Genomic DNA, 25005 nt, shown 5'->3' on the forward strand with positions numbered 1-25005 from the left:
TGTTATCGTTAGAAAGAAGATGTGATAGATAACTTCTATTGTTTGTTTATTTTTTACGCGCATCTTCGGTTTTATAAATATCACCGAATAAGTCCACTTATTATGTATAAATACAATCCTTCATTATCTATAAACATATATACATCAATGCTTCTTAACAACTCCTGCTAGATTTGCAGTTTGTAAAATATGTTTTTTATAATCATGAATAGTACCTGAAAAATTATCTATTGTATCATTTTCAGCTACCCAAATTTTATTACAAACTTTATCAATAATATTAACATCATGAGAAACCATTAATATACCACCTTTAAAATTTTTCATTGCATCTGCTAAAGCATCTAAACCTTGAGTATCTAAATGATTTGAAGGTTCATCTAAAATTAAAATATGAGGTTGATTTAAACATAATGCAGCAAATGCAACTCTTGATTTTTGACCTCCTGATAATAATTGCATTTTTTGTAAACCTAATGGACCTGTTATACCAAATGAACCTAAATGACGTCTATATTCTTCATCAGATTTACCTGGAAATGCTGAACTCATCCATGAAACTGCTGATAATGATAAATCCATAGCATCAACATGATGTTGAGCAAAATATCCAATTCTTAATCTACCATTTTTATTTACAAATCCTTCTAAAGGAGTTAATTGACCCATTATAACTTTTAAAAATGTAGTTTTACCTGAACCATTAGGCCCTACAAATGCAACTCTATCATCCATTTGTAAATCTAAATTAACATTTTTAAATAAAATTTTATCTGGACTATAACCAAATGTAACATCTTGTAATTGTAATATAGGTGGTGATATATTATCAGGTTCAGAAAATTTGAAAGTAACAACTTTATCATCTTCAGGTGGTTCCAATACAGGTAATTTTTCAAGTTTTTTAATTCTTGATTGAGCTTCTTGAGATTTTGCTGCATTATATCTAAATTTATCAATAAATTCTTGTAAATGTTGTCTATAAGCCATTTGATTTTCATATTCACGACGTTGATTTTTAATCCTTTCTTCTCTTGTTGCATAAAATGAATCAAAATTAGAACCTCTATAATAATCTAATCTTTCAGAATGTTGATGAACAATATCAGTTGCAACTTCATTAAGGAATGCACGATCATGTGAAACCACCAAAATAGTTGATTTATATGTTTGTAAATAATTAGCTAAAAATGTAATAGATGGAACATCCAACATATTTGATGGTTCATCTAGTAATAATAAATCTGGTTGACAAAATAATGCTCTTGCTAATGATAATCTCATTCTCCAACCACCTGAAAATTGTTTAGTTGGTAAATGTTGTGATTCTTTTGTGAAACCTAATCCATATAGTATTCCAGCTGCTTTACTTTCTGCTTTATCTGATTCCATTTCATTTAATTTTTCATTTATTTCAACTAAATGTTCTTCTAAATCATCTCTTTCATTATCTAATTTTTTAACTTCTAAAGATTCATCATCAAATTCTTTTCTTAATGTTTCAATCTCCACAATTCTTTCATTTATTTTATTTTCCTCTTGTAATAAACTTTTCCTCCATACGTCAGCATCTAATACACTTTGTAATGCAGGAGTATCATCACCTCTTATTTCTTGTTCAACATGTAAAATCGTTATATGTTTGGGGACATTTAATTCTCTTCTTGATAAAGCTCTTAATAAAGTAGATTTACCTATACCATTTTGCCCCACTAAACCATATCTTCTACCATAAGCTAAAGTTAAAGAAGCTTCACTTAAAATTCTTTGACCATCTCCTACATAAAGATCAAAATTATCAATTTTAATATCTTTTGATTTTCCAGCACTTGAACCAAAATCTAAAGGATTTATTTCCAAAAAGAAAGAATCATAATCTTCAGATTGTTTTTCATTTAATAATTTTGAAGCTTCATATTTAACAAATTTATTATTACGTTTTGCAACTTTTTTTGCAATTTTTCTTTCTTGTTTTTCTAATTTCTTTTTATCTACTCTACTTTCCATTACTCTACCTGTATGTTCAATATCATTACTTGCTGACAATAAAGCTAATGATGAATTTATATCTCTTTTTGTATTATTTTGTAATATATTTATATCTAATAATCTTTTTGATGTATCACCAGTTAATGCTAATTTTTCAATATTTTTCCTTAATTTATCACTTAGTAGTTCAGTAATTGAATCTGTAAGTTCTTTTATCTTTTCAGTATTACCTCCAGCCAGTATTAAAAGATTATTTAAAAATTTCATTTCTTCTTCTATATTTAATTTTTGAGCTCTAACACTATCTTCAGTTGCATCTGAAATATGTTGAATATATCCAATAGCATATTCTGATACTACTGAGTCTATCGACGGCACAGCCTGTCTAACTTGTAACCCAACATTTGACATATTTAATGTGTTATATTTGATTAGATCTAATAACTAAATTATTTTTTTCACGTATAACGATCTAAAGGAGAAAGTTCTTTAGTGCAGTAACATAAACGAAATCAACAGCATACTTTTGAAGAATCCACAAAAGCCATTAAATGCCATTAGTTGCTCGTGGATTCTTCAAAAATATGCTGTTAATTTCGTTTATAGTTTTGGTGGCGTTGCAATTGCTGAATCAGCAGGTTCAATATCTTCATGAAGGTTTTGATTAAAATCAATTATATTTATATCTACTTAGTCGTTATATAAAATTTATAAAGCAGCTTTAATTTTTTTCTCTAATTCACCACTTTGATTTAATTGTTGTACACCAGAATTACCATTTGGAATATGATTACCACCAATAAAAATATTTGGTACAGTAGTTTGACCAGTTATTTCAGCTAAAGCATCTTGAATTTCTTTACCATCTGATGTTTCATCTAATTCAACAATATAAGCATCTTTAGTTAAACCTTCAATTGTTTTTTTAGTTTGAGCACAATATGGACAATAAGATTTTGAAGCAATAAAAATTGGATGATCTTTTATTAATGATTCAACTTTTTGTTTAGTTTGTTGTGATACCATTGTTGTATATGAAAATAATCTATAATTAGGAATATGTGATGTTCTAATACTAGTTCTTAATAAAGAAGTTCTTAACATGAACTAGAAAATAAAAAGTTTATAAAAATGGCAATTGAATAAATTACTTCAATTATATACTTTTGATTAATTGTTAGTCTATAGCTTATTAATTAACTTTGTACTTAGTAATTGAGAATAGAATTTCCGTTCTATACTTAAAGAAGGATTGGTGTGGATATTGGACTGGATTACACGACCAGCAATAATCTTTAGATCTAACTTTTCTAGCGGTATGATATCATAGTTTAATTCATCAATCTATAAACGTTAATTTCATAATAAATAATCATATAATAATCTACATGCTATATACTCATTTTACATTTAAAGTTTCCCCATTCTATCAGACATTAAATTATGAGGTATAATTTCAATTGAATAAGTATCTGGATCTCTAATAAAAGCAATATCTTTAACAGCTTTACCTTGATTAAATTTAACACTCCAATCTAAATTTGATCCATAACTTTCTTCTAACTCTTTACAAAATTTAGCTGGATCATTACATGATATACATATATGACCATAACCTTGAATTTCTCCATTATCAGTACTATTACCATTATGATAACCTTTAAAATTTGAATCATTTTCAGTACCCCAATTATGAGTTAATTCTAATATTGATTCCTTTTTAGATTGTACTGAAAAATCCATTGTACCTTCTTTAAAATTTGGATCATGATCATAACCTAAAAAATATAAACTAAATTTAGCTTCAGGAAATTCCTTTTTAGAAAATAATTTCATACCTAATGATCTATAAAATTTTAATGATCTTTCTGGATCTTTTATTCTAATCATTGTATGATTAAATCTATAACTTGATATATTAGTTTTACCTTCTTGTTTATTAATACCATTTTCAATAATTTCAATCCAATAATTTTCATAATCTGATAATGCAAAAGCAATATTATGTTGTCTTCCATCACTTAATTTTTTTTGAAATCTAATTCCATTTTTTAAAAATTCTTCTTGAACAATTTCAATATTATCAACAGATATACAAACATGACCAAATCCTTTATCTTTTTCACCATTACCATTATTTATTTCTTCCATTCCTCCATGATTATAACATAATTCTAATACTCCTTCTCTTTCTGCCCAATTTAAATGTTTATTTTCTTCAGTTTCATAATTTAACATATATAAAGTAAATGAATCAAATGGTATAGTTGCAATTAATTTCATACCTAATTTTTTAGTCCAAAATTCAATTGATTTTGGATCTTTTATTCTAAGACATGTATGATTAATTATAAAACTATTGTTAATTTCAACCATGATTTTGATGTCGTTGTAAATTCAATTGAAGAAATGAAGTTTAATTGAAAAATTCAGTCGGAGATTGAAAATTTCTAACAATTTTTAAAGAAAGAATCACCGACCCATCTTTTATATTTTGCGGGACGTGGAGTTCGGAAAAATAATTAAGTCGATGAATTGCATTAAGTTGCTTTTAATGGGGGAGAAACATATTTAATCCTCTAATTAAAAGCTATCTTATTGGAATTGAGTGAGCATTGTTAGAACAGACCAGTGGATTCGACTTGATGCCTTCATGAAAGTTTAAATCTTCAGCATTTTGAGTCAATTAAGTAATGTGTCATAATAGTTAAGTTAAGTTAAGTTATACGATCGTTATTCTCTTACAACTTTTTTTTTTTGCAACAACTCCATGTTTTATAATTCATAAGTCATACTTAGTCAATGATTAGACCAATAAGACTATCTATACGTCTGTTTTCAATTACAACAAAATTAAAATCTTCATATACTCATGTTCCAAGAAAAACAATTTCAGATATTCATGAATTATATAAATCAAATATTCCTATAACAATTTCAACATCTCATGATTATATTACATCAAAAATGGTTGATGATGCAGACATTGATATAAACTTAGTTGGAGATTCATTAGCAAATACAACATTAGGATATCAAGATACAAATGAATTAACAATTGATGAAATGTTATATCATGTAAAATCTGTTCAAAGAGGTAATTCTAAATCTTTAATAGTTGCAGATTTACCATTTGGATCATTTGAAAAATCTCAAAAACAAGCTATAGAATCAGCTATAAAATTAATTCAATTGGGTAAAATTCAAGCTGTTAAATTGGAAGGAGCTAATGAAGATACTTTAAAAACCATAAAAAAATTAGTATCAATTGGTGTACCAGTAATGGGTCATTCAGGTTTAACACCTCAAAAACATAATACAATGGGTGGATATAAAATTCAAGGAAAAGATAGTGAAAATGCTTTACAAATTTATAAAGATTGTTTAAATTTACAAAAATCAGGAGTATTTGCAATAGTATTAGAATGTATACCAAATAAAATTTCAAAATTTATAACTGAAAAATTAAATATTCCTACAATTGGAATTGGTGCTGGTCCATATTGTTCTGGTCAAGTATTAGTTATACTGGATTTATTAGGTATGAAAAATCCAGAAGAAAATCATATTGCAAAATTTGTAAAACCGTATGCTAATTTTTATAATTTAGGTATTGAAGGTTTAAAAAATTATAAAAATGATGTAATCACCAAAAAATTTCCATTAGCTGATGAACATGGATATAAGATTAAAAAAGAAGTATATGAACAATTTAAAAAGGAAGCAGAGAGTATATAATTCATTATATACACTTGTATATAGTTTATAATAAACATTTGTCAATATTCAGATCTCCAATATCTTATCAAATTTCCTAAAAAAAATTAAGTATGCACAAAATCTTGATCTAATCGATCTATAATCTCAAATCTAATCGTAAATCTTTATCTTCTTATCTCATTGGAGATGACAATAGAATCACCAAATATAGATCCAAATATAATAAGAATATATATAATCAGACATGGACAAACAAATCATAATGTTAAAAAAATTTTACAAGGTCATATAGATACAAATATGAATGAAACAGGAATCATACAATCTAAAAAATTAGGTGAATTTTTTAAAAATATACCAATTGATTATTTTATATCATCAGATTTGATTAGATGTAAACAAACTTTGGAGGAAGTTTTAAAATATCAAGACTATGATCCTAGCAAAATAAGGTATACCCCTAATCTAAGAGAAAGAGAAATGGGACCAGTTCAAAATATGTTCTTAACAGAAGCATTAGAAAAATATGGTAAAAATTTTAGAAATTTAGGTGAAAAAGAAGAAGAACTTTGCGCTAGAGTTAATTTAGAATTTCAAGAGCTATTGGATTCAGATTATAATAATATTATAATGTGTACTCATGGTGGTGTTATAACAAGATTTATAAATTATTTACACCTGGATTTAGGTTATGAATTAAGTAGTGAATTAACTCCAAATGATTTAAAAGTTCCATTTAATACATCAATTTCAATCATTGAATTCGATAAAATTGGTAAGAAGGGAGTGATACAACTGTTTGGTAAAACTGATCATCTTGGTGGTAAATTTGAAGTTAAAGATCAATTATTGAGGTAAATTACTTCATTCAGTGTTATAGAAAAAGATAATTTATAGACTTATAGAATAAACGTGTGGAAACGAATCAAGTAGAAATTGATCATGTAGAGAGTATAAGGTCATCTTGGTGGTAAATTTGAAGTTAAAGATCAATTGTTGAGGTAAGACAAATTACTTCATTAGGTGTTATAGAGAAATTAATTTATAGAGATATAGAATAAACTTGCGAAAACTAATTAACTAGATCTTGTAGAGATTAATTTAACGATGTTGTAGAAAGTAACGATTATCACAATAAATAATTTATATTAATATAAAATGCAAAATAAAAATCTATAACTAATAATAAAATGACAATAAATTTTTCTTTTATGAATTAAAAAATGAATAATGGATTGGTATGACGAATATGATGATTATGATGATTATTTAACAATTTTAAATTTTCTATTTATACAATTTGAATTATTATTTGGAGGTATGTGATGTTGTGGTTAATTAATTATACTAAATATTTTTTATTTTCCATTGTATTTGATCTTGAAAATGATGCATATCTTTGGAAAGGATCATTTCTTTCTAATTCATATTCTGGATTTTTAACTTGTGCTCTACGGAAATAAACTCTTTTAATCCATTTCCAAGTTTCTGCTCCTAATAAAAACATTATAGTACAAGCTAAAGCAATTAATAAACCATAATTTGGATCATAATGTAAAAATACTTTTGTATTTATAACTGGAATATAAATAACTGGGAATACAGAAATAAAACCACCAATAATTGACCAAAATAAAAATTGATTATCCCATAAATCAATTGCAGTTTGTTTCCACCATGGATTATCAGTATCTTGTCTCATATAAAATAATGAATTATAAGGATGAATACATTCCCATGCTAAAATTAATGCACACCAAGTCATATTTGCAAATGATGCTGCTCTACCTTGAAATACTAATTTACAAACATCTAAATCTGCATGCATTGAATTACAATCATAACCTAAATCTCCATCTCCTCTACCATAAACAATAACAACAAAACATAATAAACATGAACATGCCATCCAAAATCCATAAACAATCATATCTATAATAACTTCCCAAGTAAAAATTGAATTATTTGGTGGTTTTTCCAAGATATCATCACTTGCTTTTTCTTGACCTAATCCCATTGCTGGAAAACATGATGTTATAACTAAAATCCATAAAACTTCAACTGGTGATAATGGGAAAACAGAAAATCCAGTTTCATCCATAAATGCTAAACCAATCATTAAATAAAAAGCTTGGGCAACATTTTCTGCTAATAATTGTAAAACAAATTTTTGAATATTAGAAGACATTCTCCTACCTTCTTCAATTGCATTTAATATAGAAGCAAAATTATCATCAGTTAAAACAATATCAGAAGCATCTTTTGCAACATCTGAACCATTTAATCCCATAGCAATACCAACATCTGCCTTTTTTAAAGAAGGTGAATCATTAACACCATCACCAGTCATTGCAGCAAATTTTTTTCTTCTATGTAATGCATCAATCATACGAACTTTTGTTTGTGGAGCACATCTTGCAATAACTAATGGTAATACTGGTAAATTATCAATTTCTTCATCTGATAATGCATCAAATTCATTTGCTGTCATAACCATTACTTTAACAACATCTTCACTATAATGATATAAATTACTTGGTATAATTCCAACTTCTTGTGCTATAGCTTTTGCAGTACCTGGATGATCACCTGTTAACATATGAACATTTATACCAGCTTTATGACATAATGAAACTGATCCTGCTGTTTCTTCTCTTGGTGGATCATATATACCAATTAAACCTTGAAATGTTAAATTTGTTTCAACTTTTTCTCTATCATCAAAATCAGAATCTATGGTCCTTGTTGCAAATGCTAAAACTCTTAAACCTTGTGATGATAAAGCTGACATATTTTCTTCAATTAATTTTATATCTTTTTCAGTTAATTCTTGTAAATTTTGAGAATCTTCTGAACCTTCACCATACCAATTCTTACATAATTTTAAAATTCTTTCAACTGCTCCTTTTGTATAAACTCTTGTTTCTCCAGTTTCTTTATCTTTATAAATAGCAGACATTCTTTTAATTGATGAATCAAATGGAAATTCAGCAATATGTTCAAAACCTTCAGCTATTGTTTCTCTACCATAATTAATTCTTGTTGTAAAAACTTGTATAGCAATTTCTGTTGCATCACCATGAGCTTTCCATACTAATTCATTAGTTTCTTCATCTTTACTTTGATTAACAGTTGCAATATTAGCTAAAGTAGCAGTCATTAACCAATTATGAATTGATTTTGGCATTGGTTCAGAAATAGATTTATTAAAATCAATTTCTTCATCTGTTTCTTTAATAAAATAAGGAGAATAAGGAGCATATTTAACATCACCAACAGTTGGATTATAAGGTTCATTTGAATTTTGAACTTCTAAAGTACCAACATTTGGAATCCAAACTTTTTTAGCAATCATTTTACCTTGAGTTAAAGTACCAGTTTTATCTGAACATATATCATTTATACCACCAAGGGCTTCTAATGAATCTAATTTTCTTACAATAACATGTTTTTGAACCATAACTTGAGCACCAACAGCCATTGTAATAGTTAAAACAACAATTAAAGCAGATGGAATCATTGATAAAGCAACACAAATAGCATAAATTGCAACTTCTTTATTAACAATCATTCTTTGAGATCCCATAACAACTATTGCAAATATAACAGCAACCCAAAATAAAAATATAGCTAACCAAGATAATTTTCTTTGTAAAGGAGTACCAACATTTGTACCCAAGACATTTCCAATAATATTATAAATAGTACCAATTATAGCTTTACCATATTCTCTTTTTTTTGGTTTACCATTTGATTTATCTACTCTTTTAATTAAACCATCATTACCTCTTAAAGATTGAGCAATTTGACCAATTTCAGTATTTAAACCAGTACCATAAGCAATACCAGTACCTCTTCCTTTTGAAACAATTGAAGAAGAATAAGCTAAATTTAATCTATCACCAACAGGAACAGGAGTTGAAAAATCTTCATAAATAACATTTGCATCTTTTTGAACAGGTAATGATTCACCAGTTAATAAAGCTTCATCAGTTTCTAAATTCATACAATCAAATAATCTTAAATCTGCAGGAACAGTATCACCAACTTTAATATGAACAATATCACCAGGTACAACTTGTTCAGCAGGAACTGTAATATCATCACCATTTCTTGTAACTCTTGCTGTGGGAGAAGATAAATTTCTTAATGATCCCATTGTTTTTTCAGCTTTAACTTCTTGAACAAATCCAACAGTTATATTTATACCAACAACAAAACCAATTACACCACCAGAAATCCAATCTTGTATAGCTAAAGCAATAATCATTGAAATTATCAAGACTAAAATCATTGCATTAAATACTTGATGAGCTAATATTTTAGTATATGAAATTTTATCACCTTCACCTAAAGTATTTGGACCATATGTTTCAATTCTTTTTTCGGCTTCATTATTACTTAAACCATCTTGAATATTTGTATTAAATTCTTTTGCAACTGATTCAATATTTAATCTATAATATTGATTTTCTGTTTTTGATTCATTTGTATTACCTTGTTGCTTTTCTTGATTTTGTTTTTGTTGTTTTGTTTCAATCATTGATTTATCAGATAATGAAGAATCAGTATTTGTACGTTGTTTTTCATTTATTGAATCTTTTGAACTTGACATCACTTATTTTGGAAGGATTTATTTTAGTTGTATATTATTTGTGAGTTTCGTGGAAAGATGTAGTAAGTAGTAGTAGTAGTAGTAGTAGTAGTATTTCTTTTCCCTAATAGAAGATATAGAATATTATATAACAATTGATTATATAATAAAACTGTAGTAATAGTAATAGTAGTAGTTGTAGTAGTAGTATCTAACGAATATTATTTCTGTTGAAATTGAATATATTGTTATCAATATCTATGATTTAATGTAAGTTAATGTAATATTCTATTAATTATTATAATAAACTTTTTGAGGTTCCACTTAATATAAAATTTAACCTTTTTAATTAGAACTTTTCAATCACGTTTTCCTTTTGATCAATTGTTGACTCTTATTGATCTGTGTGTATTCTATTCTTTGATTAACTATCTTGTTTGATTGATTAGTTAAATTGATTATGATTGACTCTATTCAAAACAAAAAAGAAAAATTCCAAATCATAATTTGAAACAAGGATGAGGAGGGGGATATTTAAATATATTTATATTCCTTTACCATCTATCAATTAGTGAATTGTATGTATGATTCTTATCTTTAATTTATTAGTTATTGGCTGTGTCATGTGACTACTTTACATTGTTAATATTTAAATTTGCTTGGTTCAATATAAATTTTGGTTGTAAAAAAATAAATTAATTTTATTTTAATTAAAATATTTTTTTTTCTTAGCAGCCCAGAAATTTGTTAGTATGCATAATAATAAAAATATAGAAAAACACCCACTTAACCAGTTCGAATTTAACCGATAGAGTTTTGAATTCTTATTCAGTATGGATGGATGGAAGAATTTGTTGTGCTAGAGATAGAAAGTAGTTGTGCGAAAGATGAGATATGTTTTGTCTCCCCAATGTAACAAATCTTCCATTATATGATGTATTTGTTCAGCCTTACATCTCTAATACATTACATCAAACTATAGAATAATGAAACATGGAACACCTTAAGGTTAGTAGTAACAATTAAATTATTAAAGTTTAGTGTGAATAAAAATTTCTCCGTAATTGAATTCTAAATTAATTTAATGCATAAAAGAAATACACACAGCGGTTAAAACTATTTATTGTTTTCTATATAGTCTAACTAAACTTAAGTTTTTAAATTTTTCATTCATTTTTAAATTTTCAAGTGAAAGAGAGGCACATGTGTAGCTCATGTTCCACTGCTGTTCAAGATAGAATAGAGAGACCAAATCAACCTTTGGAAGTTCAACAACGAAATGACTCGCTCAATGACTTATAAACATGTCAACGATTTTCAAATTTCAAAAATCTCGTTAATTGCTCTCAATATAAAACTTAAAATTTTAATTAGCCATAAACGATTTATAATCAAATATAAATCTATAAAGATTTGGAATCTATTTCGTAGATTTTGTTTCTCTCAGATCTGTAACAACTTGATACCAGAGAACTTTAACCGTAAAATATTTCTATTGATATGATTTTTCATCAAAAATGCCTTCCGGACTTATCAATTCTATTTGACGGGTAGGTTTCTTTATCTTTATCACTTTTAATTAAATAGAATTTACGTAAAAATCTGGAGTTTATAAATTTCTTTTTTTTTTGGACTCTTCGCACCGATTTAAAAGACGTCGCACAAGAACTACCAACTGCACGTTTTGTAAGCCACCAATTTTCTCGTCCCTGTATCAACCATAACCATTTTCTTGGTCAAAAAGCAAAATTAAAACAATAAAAAAAAAAACACTTTAAATAAAAAAGCAATATAACCAAGAAATCTCAATCATTCATTTTTAGACAAGAAAATTTAATGAAGTTATAAACCAAGTGTGGTCATCATCCTTATGTATGGATGGATTGATAAACTAAGCAAGAGCACGAACTCGGTGTTAAAGAGATATAAATCGGCAATAAAAACATGTCTTTCAAAAAAGATACTGGATCATGTATCAAATTCCTTCAATAATAGCTAGATCTGTCAAAACATTTCTATTCAGATTTTTCTTTTTAGCTTAACTCGTTTCTTCAAACTTGTTATAAATCCATTGACTTGTTATATATCCATTGTGACTTAAAATTATCAATTGAACGGCAACAAAATTACAGTTCAGGCGATTTATCAACAGATTAATTGAATGAAGAAATTCATGATCTGCTTTACTAATCTTTGATCAGTTTTTACGATTCCAGAAGGCTAGTTGAAACTTACACAAAAATCAAATTGTTTGAAAAAAAATATGGATAAATAAAAAATTGAAAAATACGGGGTGTAATAAATTAACTGGAGTTTGGTTTACTTAGTTTTTGGTTTACTTAGTTTGATAATGGATCTTGTAATTTAGGCTAAGTTTCAAAATACGTCATGAAGGACCTTATATCTATAATTGGTTAATCAAAACATTTTACGATTTAAGATAATTATTATCTACATACATTTATCAAATAATAAAAGTTTATCCGAACTAGTAGAAAAATAAACAGTTGAAATGATATTTTTAAAAAAGAAGAAGCCCGAACAATTTTGTTTGAACTGGAGTAAATTTATCGTAATGTGAAGCTCATCAAGTGTTAACCACTAGAATAGTTGAACGCTTCAAGTGGATACCACCATCTCCTTTCTCAAACAATATTTGAGCCACATCTTCAAAAGACAAATAAACTTTTACATATTTCTCAAACTCAAGTTCTTGTCTCTTTATCGTTTAGAATTATCAAGACATGCAAAAGCTTATCTTTGAAAAATTTAAGATAAAATTATTATTATAATTTTGTAGGGTTGCCAAGTAACCTTCTTATAAAAAAAATCTTGGACCCTCTCTTATAAATTGATTGATAAATCTCAAAATAAAGTATGTCTCCGGGCCATGAAAAACAGTATATAAACACCGAAGAAAATGTCAAAAATATCAGACCAACAAATTACTGATATTTACTGATTCAATTTAAACAAAGATAAGCTTTGTAATTATTATATTTATTGTTTTGTCACATTATCCGTTTTATCGTTCTTTGATCTGTAGTCTTTAATTTTGAAACAATATCTTGAATTTTTGAAAAAGAAGTCTTTCCACAACTTTTTGATCATAGAACTGTAATCATATCCTTCGTGAATGTTTCATTTGTGGTTTACTTTCATTCTATTTTGGGAAAGATATCTCAAGACCCATAAAATTTTTTGAGTGCTTCTTCATCATTTCTTTTTTTGATGAGTAAATGTTGAGGTTTATATTTTTGCAAATCTTTGAATGGGAATTGTAAGGTCGTCTAAGTAAGATTATTTACGGTTATTGCTTCGTTAGAAAATGATACATGAGCTATTTTTAATGATGATAATTGATCTTGGTGGAAAATGTTTAGATTTTTGAATGTTTGAAGAATTGATGATAAATTCTTTTCGTAGCAATGTAATTTTATTAAAATTCAGTAAATAATGTAGAAGAAATTGAAACAGTAAATAGATTAGTACTGAGTTGATACTTGGTTGCCAAAAAAATAAAAGTGTTGCAAAAAAAAATCAAGCTCAATAAAGCGCGAAATTTTTTGGTCCCTTTTACTGCGTAAAAACCTAAAAAAAAAGAATTTGGAGCAGTAGACATAATTTTCAATATTCTACAAACAAATTTTACAACCAAAATTTACATTTCAAAATTCGACAACCAAATGTTACTATGTCTTCTTCCACCACAGATGACCAAATCCTAGATTACATAGATAGAGGTTACTACGATATTGCTAAATCAGCAATAACGGATAAAATAAGGAAAAATCCAAATAAAATATATTTCAAAATCTTATTAAATAAAATAATATATAAATCAGAATCAACAGAATTAGCCATTAAAAATAACTTGCAGTTACTACAGAGTCTTTCAAATGATACTAATTCAATTTTATTATTAAATGAATTTTTCACTGATTTAGAAATGGAAAAAGAAGCAGATTTATGTTTTGAAAATATTATAAAAAAATATCCAATAAAATCAATTGAAATTTGTTTTTTATGGTTTAATAATTGTATTGAATCAGGGGATTTAAAAAAATTTAATAAAATATTTTCATATTTAAATAAGAGTAAATTAAAGAAATATCAATATTGGTATAGTTTTAGTTTTTACTTGTTGATTAAACAACTACAACAACTATCAAACCCAACAGATGAAGAAATATCAAAATTGAAACTATATAAATCATTTGGGAAAAAACTAATAGAGAATGAAAAATTTGTAAACTGTCAACAAGTTTATGTGTATACAAGATTTTTAATATTAGATGAAGATTATCAAAGTATTGAAAATGTTTTAAATCAAATTGAATTTCCATTAGATTTAGAATTACAAATTTTATATCTTGAAACTTTGGACAAGAATGAAAATTGGTTAAAATTATTTGAATATAATTCAAATCTTTTATTTAATGATAAATTTGATGATTTTAATACTTATAAACTTTGGATTAAATCTGGAAAACAACTTGGTAAAACTTATGAAGAATTGAAAGAAAAATTAGGTGATTCAAGAAATGAACTACTTGTAAAAATTGAGTTAAGTATTTTATTTGGAGTCAATATTGAAGAAGATGCAAATACTTACTACAACAAATTTCAAAATAAATTATGTTGTTATCCTGATCTATCTAAATATCAACTACCTTCATCATTTTATGACAAAATTAAAGAATCTTCAAATTTGAAAACAGACAATGCAATAGTTTTAGTTAATAATCAAAAATTTGCCCCTCAAACTGTAAATAGTTGGCAATATTACAATAAAATCAAAACAGAAAGATCAGAATATGATAATGATCCATTAAATGAACTTTTCCTTGTATCAATTGAAAAACAATTACAAATTCCAACTTATGAAAATATAATTTCAAACATTATAATAATAAACAATCTTTTAATTCAAGATAAATATAATTATAAATTAAAGATTTTATTAATTAAATTATATTCAAATTTAAATAACAATAATTTAATAATATCAATTTATCAATCATTAAAAATTAAAATGATTCAACATGATACATTAAATTATTTATTAACAAATTCATTACCTTCAAAAATTTCATTGGAAGTGTATATTGAAATTTTTAAATTTTATTTAACTTCATTTCAAGAAATTAAAGAAACTATTTATAATGGATTTGATTTTGAAATTTATAATAAATTAGAAAGTTTTATTAATTTTAATAAAAGATTAAAAAATTCAATTTCATTATTTTTTATTGTTTATAAAATTTTACAAACTTCAATTATAACTAATGACAAGGGATATATACAATATTTTAATGATTGGTTAATTAAAAATGAAAAATTAATATTAAATGGAGAATGGAGAGATAATAGAGATTTTAGTGAAAAACTGAATGTTCAAATTATTGTTGATGATACAACAAGTATTAGAATTAAATTAATTATATATATGATGATAAATGAAATAAATAATGAAAATAAATTAAAATATTTATTAAAAAATTATAATAAATTAATATCAAATTCAAAAAATTTTACACCATGGTCAAATTTAATTTATAAAATATATTATAACATATTTAAAATCAAGACCAAAATAAATGAAAATGAAACAAAATCATTAATTAATTTTATTTTAAAAAATTTAAAATTTGATAAATTAAAAAATTATTTTGAAAATGATGATATAATATCATCAAAAACAAATCAAAAATTAATTGAGCTAGTTGAATTAATAAATATAATAAAATTCATTTTTCCAAAATCAAATAATTCAGATATAAAGCTATTATTCAATCAATTAACTAACTTAACAAGTGAACTAAAAAATGAAAATTTTATAATAAATTCACAATTATCATTTATAAATCAATTAAATTTAAATTTACCTATTAATGATATTGATTCAACTACAACATTAAATGAAATTAAAGAATCTATTATTTTCTCAACTAAATCAATTTTAAATAATTTGAAATAAGGATAATTTATATTAATATACGCTAGGACAATGCTATCTTTTAAAAAGTACAATATTATGCGTTAGACTATATCTTGTATACTTTAACTCCATTTTTCCTTTTCTTCCATATCCCTTTTTCTTTCTATCTTACTTCCTTCAATCTTTTTGCTTTCTTCCACTTGTATAAATAGATAAATCTAAATCAAATTGTAATATTTAAACCTAAACTACTACTCATCGATCCAATTTGATTTAAACCAGAACTCAACAAGTATTTCCTTTCACTTAATTTACGGTTTTTGTTGTTATCTAATTTAAATTCAGATTTTAAAAATTCAATTAATTCATTTCTTTGATTTATATCATTTACGTTGTTTGTAGGTTTAAATTTTTTATAAATTTGTTTTATTATTGATTTATATATTGTTTTTAATTTTTGATTAAATAAAAATTCTTCTAATGTTGGTATTTTAGTATTTTGAAATTTTGTTTTTGTATTTGCTGTTGATAAATATCGTAGGATTCTCATTGAATAACTGTAGACTTTTGTTGTTCAATTTTATGCTGTGATGAATGGTAGATGATCAAAATGATGATGTTTGTGTGAGAGATGTATTTTATCATATTTTCCGAAATTTAAATTTTCTACAAAAAATCTTCCCCAGATTTTAAAGAAATGAAAACTTACAATGTGTAATAAACACAACAAATCATAAATTCACTAAACACTAATATACTCTACAACGAATCTTCATAACCATTTTTATATTTCCAAACAACAATTCCATCATAAATTTCTTCTTTTGTAATTTCTAATTCATAAACTTTATCAAAATCAATTTTTAAATTTGGTGTATTAATATATAATTCTTCAATTCTATCATAACCAAAGAATTTTAAAATATTTTCTTCAAAAACATGTAATTGTATAAAATCTAATTCATCTAATTCTGTACCATATTCTAAACCTGGTTCAACAATAAATAAAATTAAATCATTTATTATTGGATCACCAAGTATCATTTTTTTATTAATTGGATCTTTTATTAATTTTTTACCACATACTAATGATAAATCATGTGGCATTGTTCCAATTATATTACATTTAACTTTATATGTATTATTATCTACTTTCATTTCATATTCATTATATGCATTTAAACTTTGAATTGATGCAAATACGTCGTCATCAGTCCTTGAACGTTTCTTTGAACTAGTTGATTGTACAGGTTTTTGTGAATTATGTCTGTTTTGTGATTCAGCATTAATAGCTGGTAATGGTAAATCTTCATCACAACCTAATGTGTCCAAATCGTAATCTTCATTCATAGGATCTGGTGATAAATTATTTGAAACACTTTCTTCTTCTTTCACCAGATCAGTAACAACTTGTGGTCGATCTTCTATGATATCGTGTGATTGAGATTGATGTCTATTTTGCGTTTGATTTGAACTTTCTTGTTGTGATTGGGTTGCATTTCTTGAAACATCTTGACTTCCAAATTGATGATCATTATTAATATAAAATTGTTGATAAATTCTTTCAGGTATAATTTTTTTAACTCTATTTATACCTCTTTTTTCTAAAGCATCAATATAATGTCTTTGTTTTAAAATATTTTTATATAAGTCTGTTAAAACTTGTTCTTCTTGTTTGTCCATAGAACTTGGAATCCATTCAACAATTTCTGGATCAAATGAATAAGGTTCTAATTTACCTTTATATTCTCTCCATTTTATTGTCATGGACATAATAATTAATTTTGTATCTAAATTAGCTGATGATCCACCATTTAATGATAATTCATGTCTTATATCTAATTTTAATCCTTCATGAGTTTCTTCATAACATTTACTTATAAAATCTAATTTATCTTTAAATACACAAATTTTTAAAATTTTTCTTGTATCAACAACAATTTCATCATAAGTTCTTTCTGCACAATATTCATCAAACAATTGAGGATGAGCTGTAAAATCTGTTACTTCAAATTTAACTCTATTTTGATCATAAGTTGAAAATACATTTAATACTAAAAAATATAATTTTGTTTTTAATATATTATATGTACCTTGAATGTTATTTCCTGAGATAAGTGGAATCTCTTTTACTTTTTTAACTTCGTTTTGTTTCATTTCAGGCTTGGGTATAGCTGGAGTTTGGATGATTGATGTTAAAATAAGTTGAAGGTAAGGGTATTTTTAGAATTATGGAAATTTAAAGAAATTTAAAGGGACAAAAAAAAAGGGATGTTGTTTTAATACACGCGTCGCGTTTTTTTTTGAAAGTTCTCATTTACACTTTTTTAAGGATCAATATATTGAGTATATAGGTATGTATGAATTTATACTAATCGAGTAAAAATACCATAGGGGTTAATTGTATCATCTAATCACGTATGATTTTTACCAAACATGGCGTTAGTTGCACTGACCATGTGTGCAATGTTAGAGACAAGGGATTGTCTAATATGTTCTAAAACCCATATAATAATATTAGTCTTCGACGATACAAGTTTGCATTATTGAATGAACTCTGGGACATGATCATAAAAGGGTCTTGAAAATTAAGATTCATAGCATTACTGGATCAAACGAGCAAGCTTCATGAAAGTTGTGGTATATGTTTCATGAAAGTCATGATGTTGCAGGCAACTCGCATATTTTAAATGTTAAACCTTTACTAAAATTACCAGGTACCACCCAAAATGACTAAATCGATTCAAATTTAGTATGATCAATCTAGATAACTTCCATATAGCTTGTTAATGAGCCGAGCTCAATCTAAGGAAGCCTATAGGAGAAGGAAATTCTTATTATGAAATTATGGAACTTGTTCTTTTTCTACTAAAGTTCTTCCCATACATTGATTTGATTAGAAGTTGACCATAATTACGAAAATGAGTTAGAAAAACAGGGGGTTCTTTGGATTTTGTAGATAATGATTTATACAATGACCTTATGTCTCAATTACTCATTAAAGTATTCTTTTACTTACTTTAATCATTACTCAAGATACAATCCGACGCGTCAATTAAGTACATAATCCGATACGCAATATATCATAGTAATTGAAAGTGTTTTGTGTAATTGCTATTTTTAATACTTTAAATTTGAAACATTTGTTTTACTGATTAAAAAGATAACAGAATAACACTAAAAAAGTATAAAATAGTAAGGTACAACTTTAATTTTTATATATACCCATACTCATACTCATGCATTTATCTCTGGAGTCATTTATGATTCCGTAACCGCTTTTTGACTAATTTGAATTCACGAAAATAAACAATATTTTGTATAACAAATGATAAGAAATATCAATGAACTATTTTACTTTCCAAATCAAAATATTATTTTCTACGAGCTTCCTTTTCAAACTACAGCATAACGATCAAAACTTAACAAAGTCAATCACCCAATTCTTCTCTCTTCCCCCATACTTATAACAGCAAGTAAGAATACGAAGAGAACAAAACCAGGAATGGCTATGGGGTTTGAAAAAATACATCAGATTTTGGTTAAATGTCAAGGGGTTGGTTATGAATAATAACCAGTATCTTTAATCATTGATATTAAAACACGAGTTAATTTTCAACTCAACTAAACTCAACACAACACATTTAGTAAATAAATCAGGCGTTACACGGGACTTTCGAGAGAATGAAGAAAATTATTTATTTATTGTGGATTCTCTTTATGTTAATTTTTTATTGTGAATATTTGTTATATGCAGTACTTGTATAATAATAAAAAGATTTTATCGTTTTAACGATATCTCCGAAGACATATATAAAAATATAACAAGAAAACATATACAATATATATATATCATCATATAACCAACTATACTCTTTTACAACCAACATTTTTTACAACCAACAACTTATACTAAATAAGCATTAGACTCATACTTATACACAGACTTATACAAATACATTAATTAATTCAATAGATTCAACTTTATACATTTTACTTCCACAAAAAAATTATCAAAATGGCTACAACTGCAACTACAACTACTGCTACTATAAATTTACAACCATCTTCAATACCTTCATCAACAACAACAAATTCAATAAATATAACTAAAAAACAACCAACTATACCTAAAAATGAAATAATACCTTCAAAAACAGATATTGGAGCATTAGCAAATAGAATAAATTTAGAAACAAGATCATTACATGATAAAGTTGATAAATTAGTTACTTTAAAAATGGCAATAGCTCTTAGGAATTATAAAGTTTATCGTCAAGGTTTACAATCTTTTTATCATATTTTTAAAAGTATTGAAAATTCATTAAATTATCAATTTGAAAATAATTCAAATGATAAATATGTTATAATGTTAAAAAAAGTTTGGAAATCAGAGATAAGTAGAACCACTAAAGCTGAAAAAGATCTTTTATTTTATTATGATAATGATAAATCAAAATTTGAAAATCCAAAAATGAAACAACAAATTATTTTTAGTCAACATATATTAAATAAAACTAAAGAAAAACCTTATTTATTATTTGCTTATTTACATGTTATGTATTTAGCTTTATTTGCTGGTGGTAGATTAATGAGATCATCATTTATAAAAGCTACTGGTTTTTATCCTCATAAAAATAATTTAAAACATGAAGAAATTATAAAATTAGGTACAAATTTTTTTACATTTGATGTTGAAAATGAAGATAATTTAAGAATTGAATATAAAAAAAATTATGAATTAATAACAAGAATTGGTTTAACAGAAGATGAAAAATTAGAAATTATTGAAGAAAGTAAATTTATATTTGAACAAAATGCAAATTGTTTAATTGAATTAGAAAATTATAATTTAGAAAAAATAAAGGGAAGTTGGTTATATTTCTTAATGACAAAAGGTTATTATAGTTTAATGATTATTGTATCAATATTATTAGTACTTTATTTATTTAGAACAATTATGAAATTTATATAACCGTTAAGCACACAAGGTTTTTGAAAATAGAACAATAAAAATATAACTATATAGGATATATAAAATACCCAACTTTAATATAATATGATTTACGAATTTGATTTGCATTAGGATATGATTGATTTCTCAATTGTTAATTGTGCTTAGAATGAAAGATCTACCTCACATAAAACCGTTTCAAAAACATTATTTGGTGTATTAAGCTGAAATATAACTTAATGTGGCTTCGAAAGACTCGCCATTATAGAGAACAACTCACCTTTTATACTATTATTAAATGAATTTTTGCTATAAAACATCCACTATAATGGGACTTACATTTATTTTAATGGTAGCTTCCTACCAAATACAAATGATTCATTTGATTTTTCGCTGTGATGAAATTTTTCTCAAAATTAATAATGGTCTAGGCTTTGTCTTTTATCCGTTAGGGAGAAAATAACTAAGTAGGTTATGTTACTATATGCTTAATCTTAAATCTTAAGCTTTTCTCATTGTAATTTCCAACACATAACATCAACAAGCATTCTTTGTTTTATAAAGACCGTTAAAGCATTGTTCATGATGTCAAAATGTTATTAATATTTAAATTGGAGGCGTCAATTTTATAAGTATTTTGCTGCTAAATTTTGTTAAAAGTTGTGGTTACCACACATTTTTGAATAACAAATCCTTTCAAGGCGGATCCAAAACAGTGTCGACAAGTAGCTGAGCCTTTCCGAATTTTAATTCAAAACCTTATATCTGTTATAATTTGATGAGAGTAGGCTCATCAAAGGTTTGGTTGTTCAATCTTTGTTTAAAAAACTTTACATTTAGAATGTATTGAGGTATGGACTTCTACTTGAAACATTTTGAAATTATTTTTGAGTTACAAAACCTTAAGTGTTTTAAAAATGAATTCTTTCATAAAACAGTTGTAAAATTATAAAACGTTCATATCTTTTTAATCATCTAAAGTGGCACATTAATCCTTCATTTTATTGAAGCATTTTGTTGAAGCTGATCATTTTTTCAACGGTTTTTATAGGAAATAAGACATCAAATATTTTATTTGTGAATATTTCGCTTAGAGGACAAGGATTTGATCTGAGAGACAAGGACTAAACAATACGTTCCCAAAAAAAGTCGATCAATTTGAGGAATTGATAAACATCATTGTATTTCTTAGTCATAACCAATAAGCATACCATGACATCAATTTAAAGTTTTATTGTTCATATATAGCTACAACGTGTTGTAAGAATGGTTCTTCGATTGAACTAATTGAAATTATTTAGTTCACTCCTTCGGATTGTTCATCAGATTATCCAAACCTTATTAATAATGCTTAGACGAATGTTGCTAAATTCACAATTTGTTCTGTGGATGCAGAATGAATATGACATATTGAACTAATCATGATTTTAAACTTTAAGGATATTGTTAATGAAAAGCTTAAAAAATTATGACGAAGCCCTTGTTTGGAAACATTTCATCTTCAACTTGAAGAAATTTAAGCTAAGCCCATCATGAATTCTAACTTTATTTCAAAATAGTTTTTGGTGTTGTCCAAAGGCTAGTCAGACAAATATCTCACTCTGCTTATTGATAATTCAAATTTATTGAGGTACGGAACTGAAACTAAAAATATTAACTTAATTTTTGTCATTGTGTTGCAAAATAAAAAAAAATAATTTATAATTATTAAACAATGTTTCGTAATTTCATGATTTGTGAAATTCATCAAACCAAACGTTTACTTTTCTAGTGATCATAAAAAGATTGACTACATAGAATGAATTCTAATTCTTGAAATTTTTAAAGTTCTCAACGGTCGCTAGAAATTTGGTCCACAAGGTTCACCAAACGTTTATAAAAAGTTAGGTTGCAAAATATCTCTAATCTATTTGAAACATGGAGAAAAGATGAAGTGGGAAGAAAAAGTTATTTTTGATCTTGAACAAATACTTTCAGTTAATAATAATAAAGCTCCACATAAACTAAACTTTTTATTAATCATTAATATAAACTTTTTCATTGGCTGTCGTTAGTCAAGATAACACACTTATCTTAAAATATTAAATGTTATTGTTGATGTTTTCAATGGTTCAAAGCTCTTCCGATCCACACCCGAATCAACGAACCACACACAAATTGTGTCAACTTTGCTTATATATTGTTTTAGTAAGATTAGTAAATAATGAAAATTTTAAAAATATAGTATAATGACTCGTAGTTAATCTAGTTGAAACTATACTTTTTAGTCATAAACGAGACTAATATTTTTCCATGAATCATTTAATTGTATAAATCCGTCCACAGTACCAGTATACCTCGTACTATATGTGGTAATTATCATCAACTTTTTGTTTACTTTTTCTTATCAATTAAATTATAACTTTAAATTTTTTTAGATTATTACGTAGTGTTTTGTGCTTTACATTGTTGTAGAGTATCCGATAAAAAGTTTTCCCTTTAAAGAACAATAAATCTAAAAAAAACTGCAAATCATTTACTGACTTGTAGATATTAGTTCCGTTTTTTGATAAAAAAAATTAAAATCAGAAAATTCTCATAACTGATGAAAAAATACGATTTTTTCAACGTTTTGGGAAGAACGAAAGGGTTTCAAGGTAGGGTTAGATCCTATAAATAGTTTTTAGTAGTGGTTGTTGTTTGTCTTTTAGCTTCTAAATTAGACATTTCAAAAGTTATAGTTTTACACAGTTCATCAAGAATAATTTTTAAGGTGGGCTGATTTTAGTTATCACAAGAGAGAACATTTCGAATCTACTGATATGAAAAATTTATAACTTTGTAACCCGATACAGGCCAAGTTTTTTATCAAATTATCACCAATTATAGGTATTGTTACTCAATATATTTATGTATTTTATTAATAGATTAGTTATAAATAAAAAAGCTAACTTGTGATACGCGAATTATGTCATAACTCTTTTAGGTAAGCCCTTTTCTTCTTATCAATAAATTTAAATTAATTAGGACCGATTCTTATTGTTTTAAAATTCGAACGAGAGATAACTAAAAATTTAATATACAGTAGAAGAAAAAAAAAAAAAAAAAAAAAATTAATACATTAAATAATAAAAATTTCAGCTTGAATTGAAAGTAAGTTCGTTATTGTATTGCATTGTATTATAGCGAATGCGTACATTTTATCACATCTGCAAACCAAATATAGAACAATTTTAATATGGATGATTATTATAATTAAAAACATATAATATTGTGCTTTTTAAAAATTAATAAAACCGCCCATCAATTTTTTAAAGTTTTTGATGTCGGGTTTAACTTAATTTAAGTAAAAAGCTTGTTGATAATTTGAATAATAAATTGTTCCTAATTAGGCCAGCTTTGCTGTTTTTGTCTAGAGTGAGAAGAACCGAAACGCGTCTTAGTTATCAAGATAAATTAAGTAAGTTGGTAGTCTGACTGATAACGGCTCTTGGTGATGATGATGATGATGATGATGAGGATGGAGATAATTGGATTTAAAAGAAAATTTATCAAGCGTGTTTATTTTTTATTACATCCTCGTAAACAAGCAAGCAACATCAATCGATCTAAGATCTAGAACGTATAAAAATATTTTCATAAATATTTGAGTAAATCTTTATTCAGATCAAAGCCCCAACTACCCGTAATAATGTAAAGTTCAATTAAGGATACACAGTACATCATCCGTTCAAAAATATCGTGGTGAAATTTTTTCAACTACTAGCTTATTTCAAATTAGGTTTCGAATAATGCAGGGCTTATTAAATAGGACCCCTTTGTTCGTAG

At 25.9% G+C, this 25005-nt stretch overlaps 9 protein-coding genes across 9 annotated transcripts; 4 read left to right on the plus strand and 5 right to left on the minus strand. All coding sequences in view use genetic code 12, as the record gives it.

The window, feature by feature from the left end:
• Nucleotides 1–144: 144 nt before the first annotated feature.
• On the minus strand, nt 145–2400 carry GCN20 (putative AAA family ATPase; the record flags this gene model as incomplete). Its single annotated transcript, XM_051761125.1, has 1 exon — nt 145–2400. One exon carries the CDS (start codon nt 2398–2400, stop codon nt 145–147), a length of 2256 nt encoding a protein of 751 aa, XP_051616759.1.
• Nucleotides 2401–2697: 297 nt separating this feature from the next.
• TTR1 (dithiol glutaredoxin) lies at nt 2698–3093 on the minus strand (the record flags this gene model as incomplete). The annotated part of the gene is made up of 1 exon (XM_051761126.1): nt 2698–3093. The coding sequence occupies one exon, from the start codon at nt 3091–3093 to the stop codon at nt 2698–2700; it is 396 nt and encodes a 131-aa protein (XP_051616760.1).
• Nucleotides 3094–3399: 306 nt separating this feature from the next.
• Nucleotides 3400–4365, minus strand: GLO1 (lactoylglutathione lyase; the record flags this gene model as incomplete). The annotated part of the gene is made up of 1 exon (XM_051761127.1): nt 3400–4365. The coding sequence occupies one exon, from the start codon at nt 4363–4365 to the stop codon at nt 3400–3402; it is 966 nt and encodes a 321-aa protein (XP_051616761.1).
• Nucleotides 4366–4791: 426 nt separating this feature from the next.
• Nucleotides 4792–5727, plus strand: KGF55_000817 (3-methyl-2-oxobutanoate hydroxymethyltransferase; the record flags this gene model as incomplete). Its single annotated transcript, XM_051761129.1, has 1 exon — nt 4792–5727. The coding sequence occupies one exon, from the start codon at nt 4792–4794 to the stop codon at nt 5725–5727; it is 936 nt and encodes a 311-aa protein (XP_051616762.1).
• Nucleotides 5728–6009: 282 nt separating this feature from the next.
• Nucleotides 6010–6567, plus strand: KGF55_000818 (phosphoglycerate mutase; the record flags this gene model as incomplete). The annotated part of the gene is made up of 1 exon (XM_051761130.1): nt 6010–6567. One exon carries the CDS (start codon nt 6010–6012, stop codon nt 6565–6567), a length of 558 nt encoding a protein of 185 aa, XP_051616763.1.
• Nucleotides 6568–7051: 484 nt separating this feature from the next.
• Nucleotides 7052–10324, minus strand: ENA2 (Na(+)-exporting P-type ATPase; the record flags this gene model as incomplete). Its single annotated transcript, XM_051761131.1, has 1 exon — nt 7052–10324. The coding sequence occupies one exon, from the start codon at nt 10322–10324 to the stop codon at nt 7052–7054; it is 3273 nt and encodes a 1090-aa protein (XP_051616764.1).
• A 3673-nt stretch (nt 10325–13997) lies between these two features.
• On the plus strand, nt 13998–16283 carry KGF55_000820 (uncharacterized protein; the record flags this gene model as incomplete). Its single annotated transcript, XM_051761132.1, has 1 exon — nt 13998–16283. One exon carries the CDS (start codon nt 13998–14000, stop codon nt 16281–16283), a length of 2286 nt encoding a protein of 761 aa, XP_051616765.1.
• A 720-nt stretch (nt 16284–17003) lies between these two features.
• On the minus strand, nt 17004–18401 carry CDC13 (Cdc13p; the record flags this gene model as incomplete). The annotated part of the gene is made up of 1 exon (XM_051761133.1): nt 17004–18401. The coding sequence occupies one exon, from the start codon at nt 18399–18401 to the stop codon at nt 17004–17006; it is 1398 nt and encodes a 465-aa protein (XP_051616766.1).
• Nucleotides 18402–20262: 1861 nt separating this feature from the next.
• Nucleotides 20263–21219, plus strand: HMX1 (Hmx1p; the record flags this gene model as incomplete). The annotated part of the gene is made up of 1 exon (XM_051761134.1): nt 20263–21219. One exon carries the CDS (start codon nt 20263–20265, stop codon nt 21217–21219), a length of 957 nt encoding a protein of 318 aa, XP_051616767.1.
• Nucleotides 21220–25005: the final 3786 nt, after the last annotated feature.

This window comes from Candida pseudojiufengensis, assembly GCF_024610245.1.
Source record: "Candida pseudojiufengensis strain CBS 10847 chromosome Unknown scaffold3, whole genome shotgun sequence".
Taxonomy (NCBI): Eukaryota; Fungi; Ascomycota; class Pichiomycetes; order Serinales; family Debaryomycetaceae; genus Lodderomyces; species Lodderomyces pseudojiufengensis.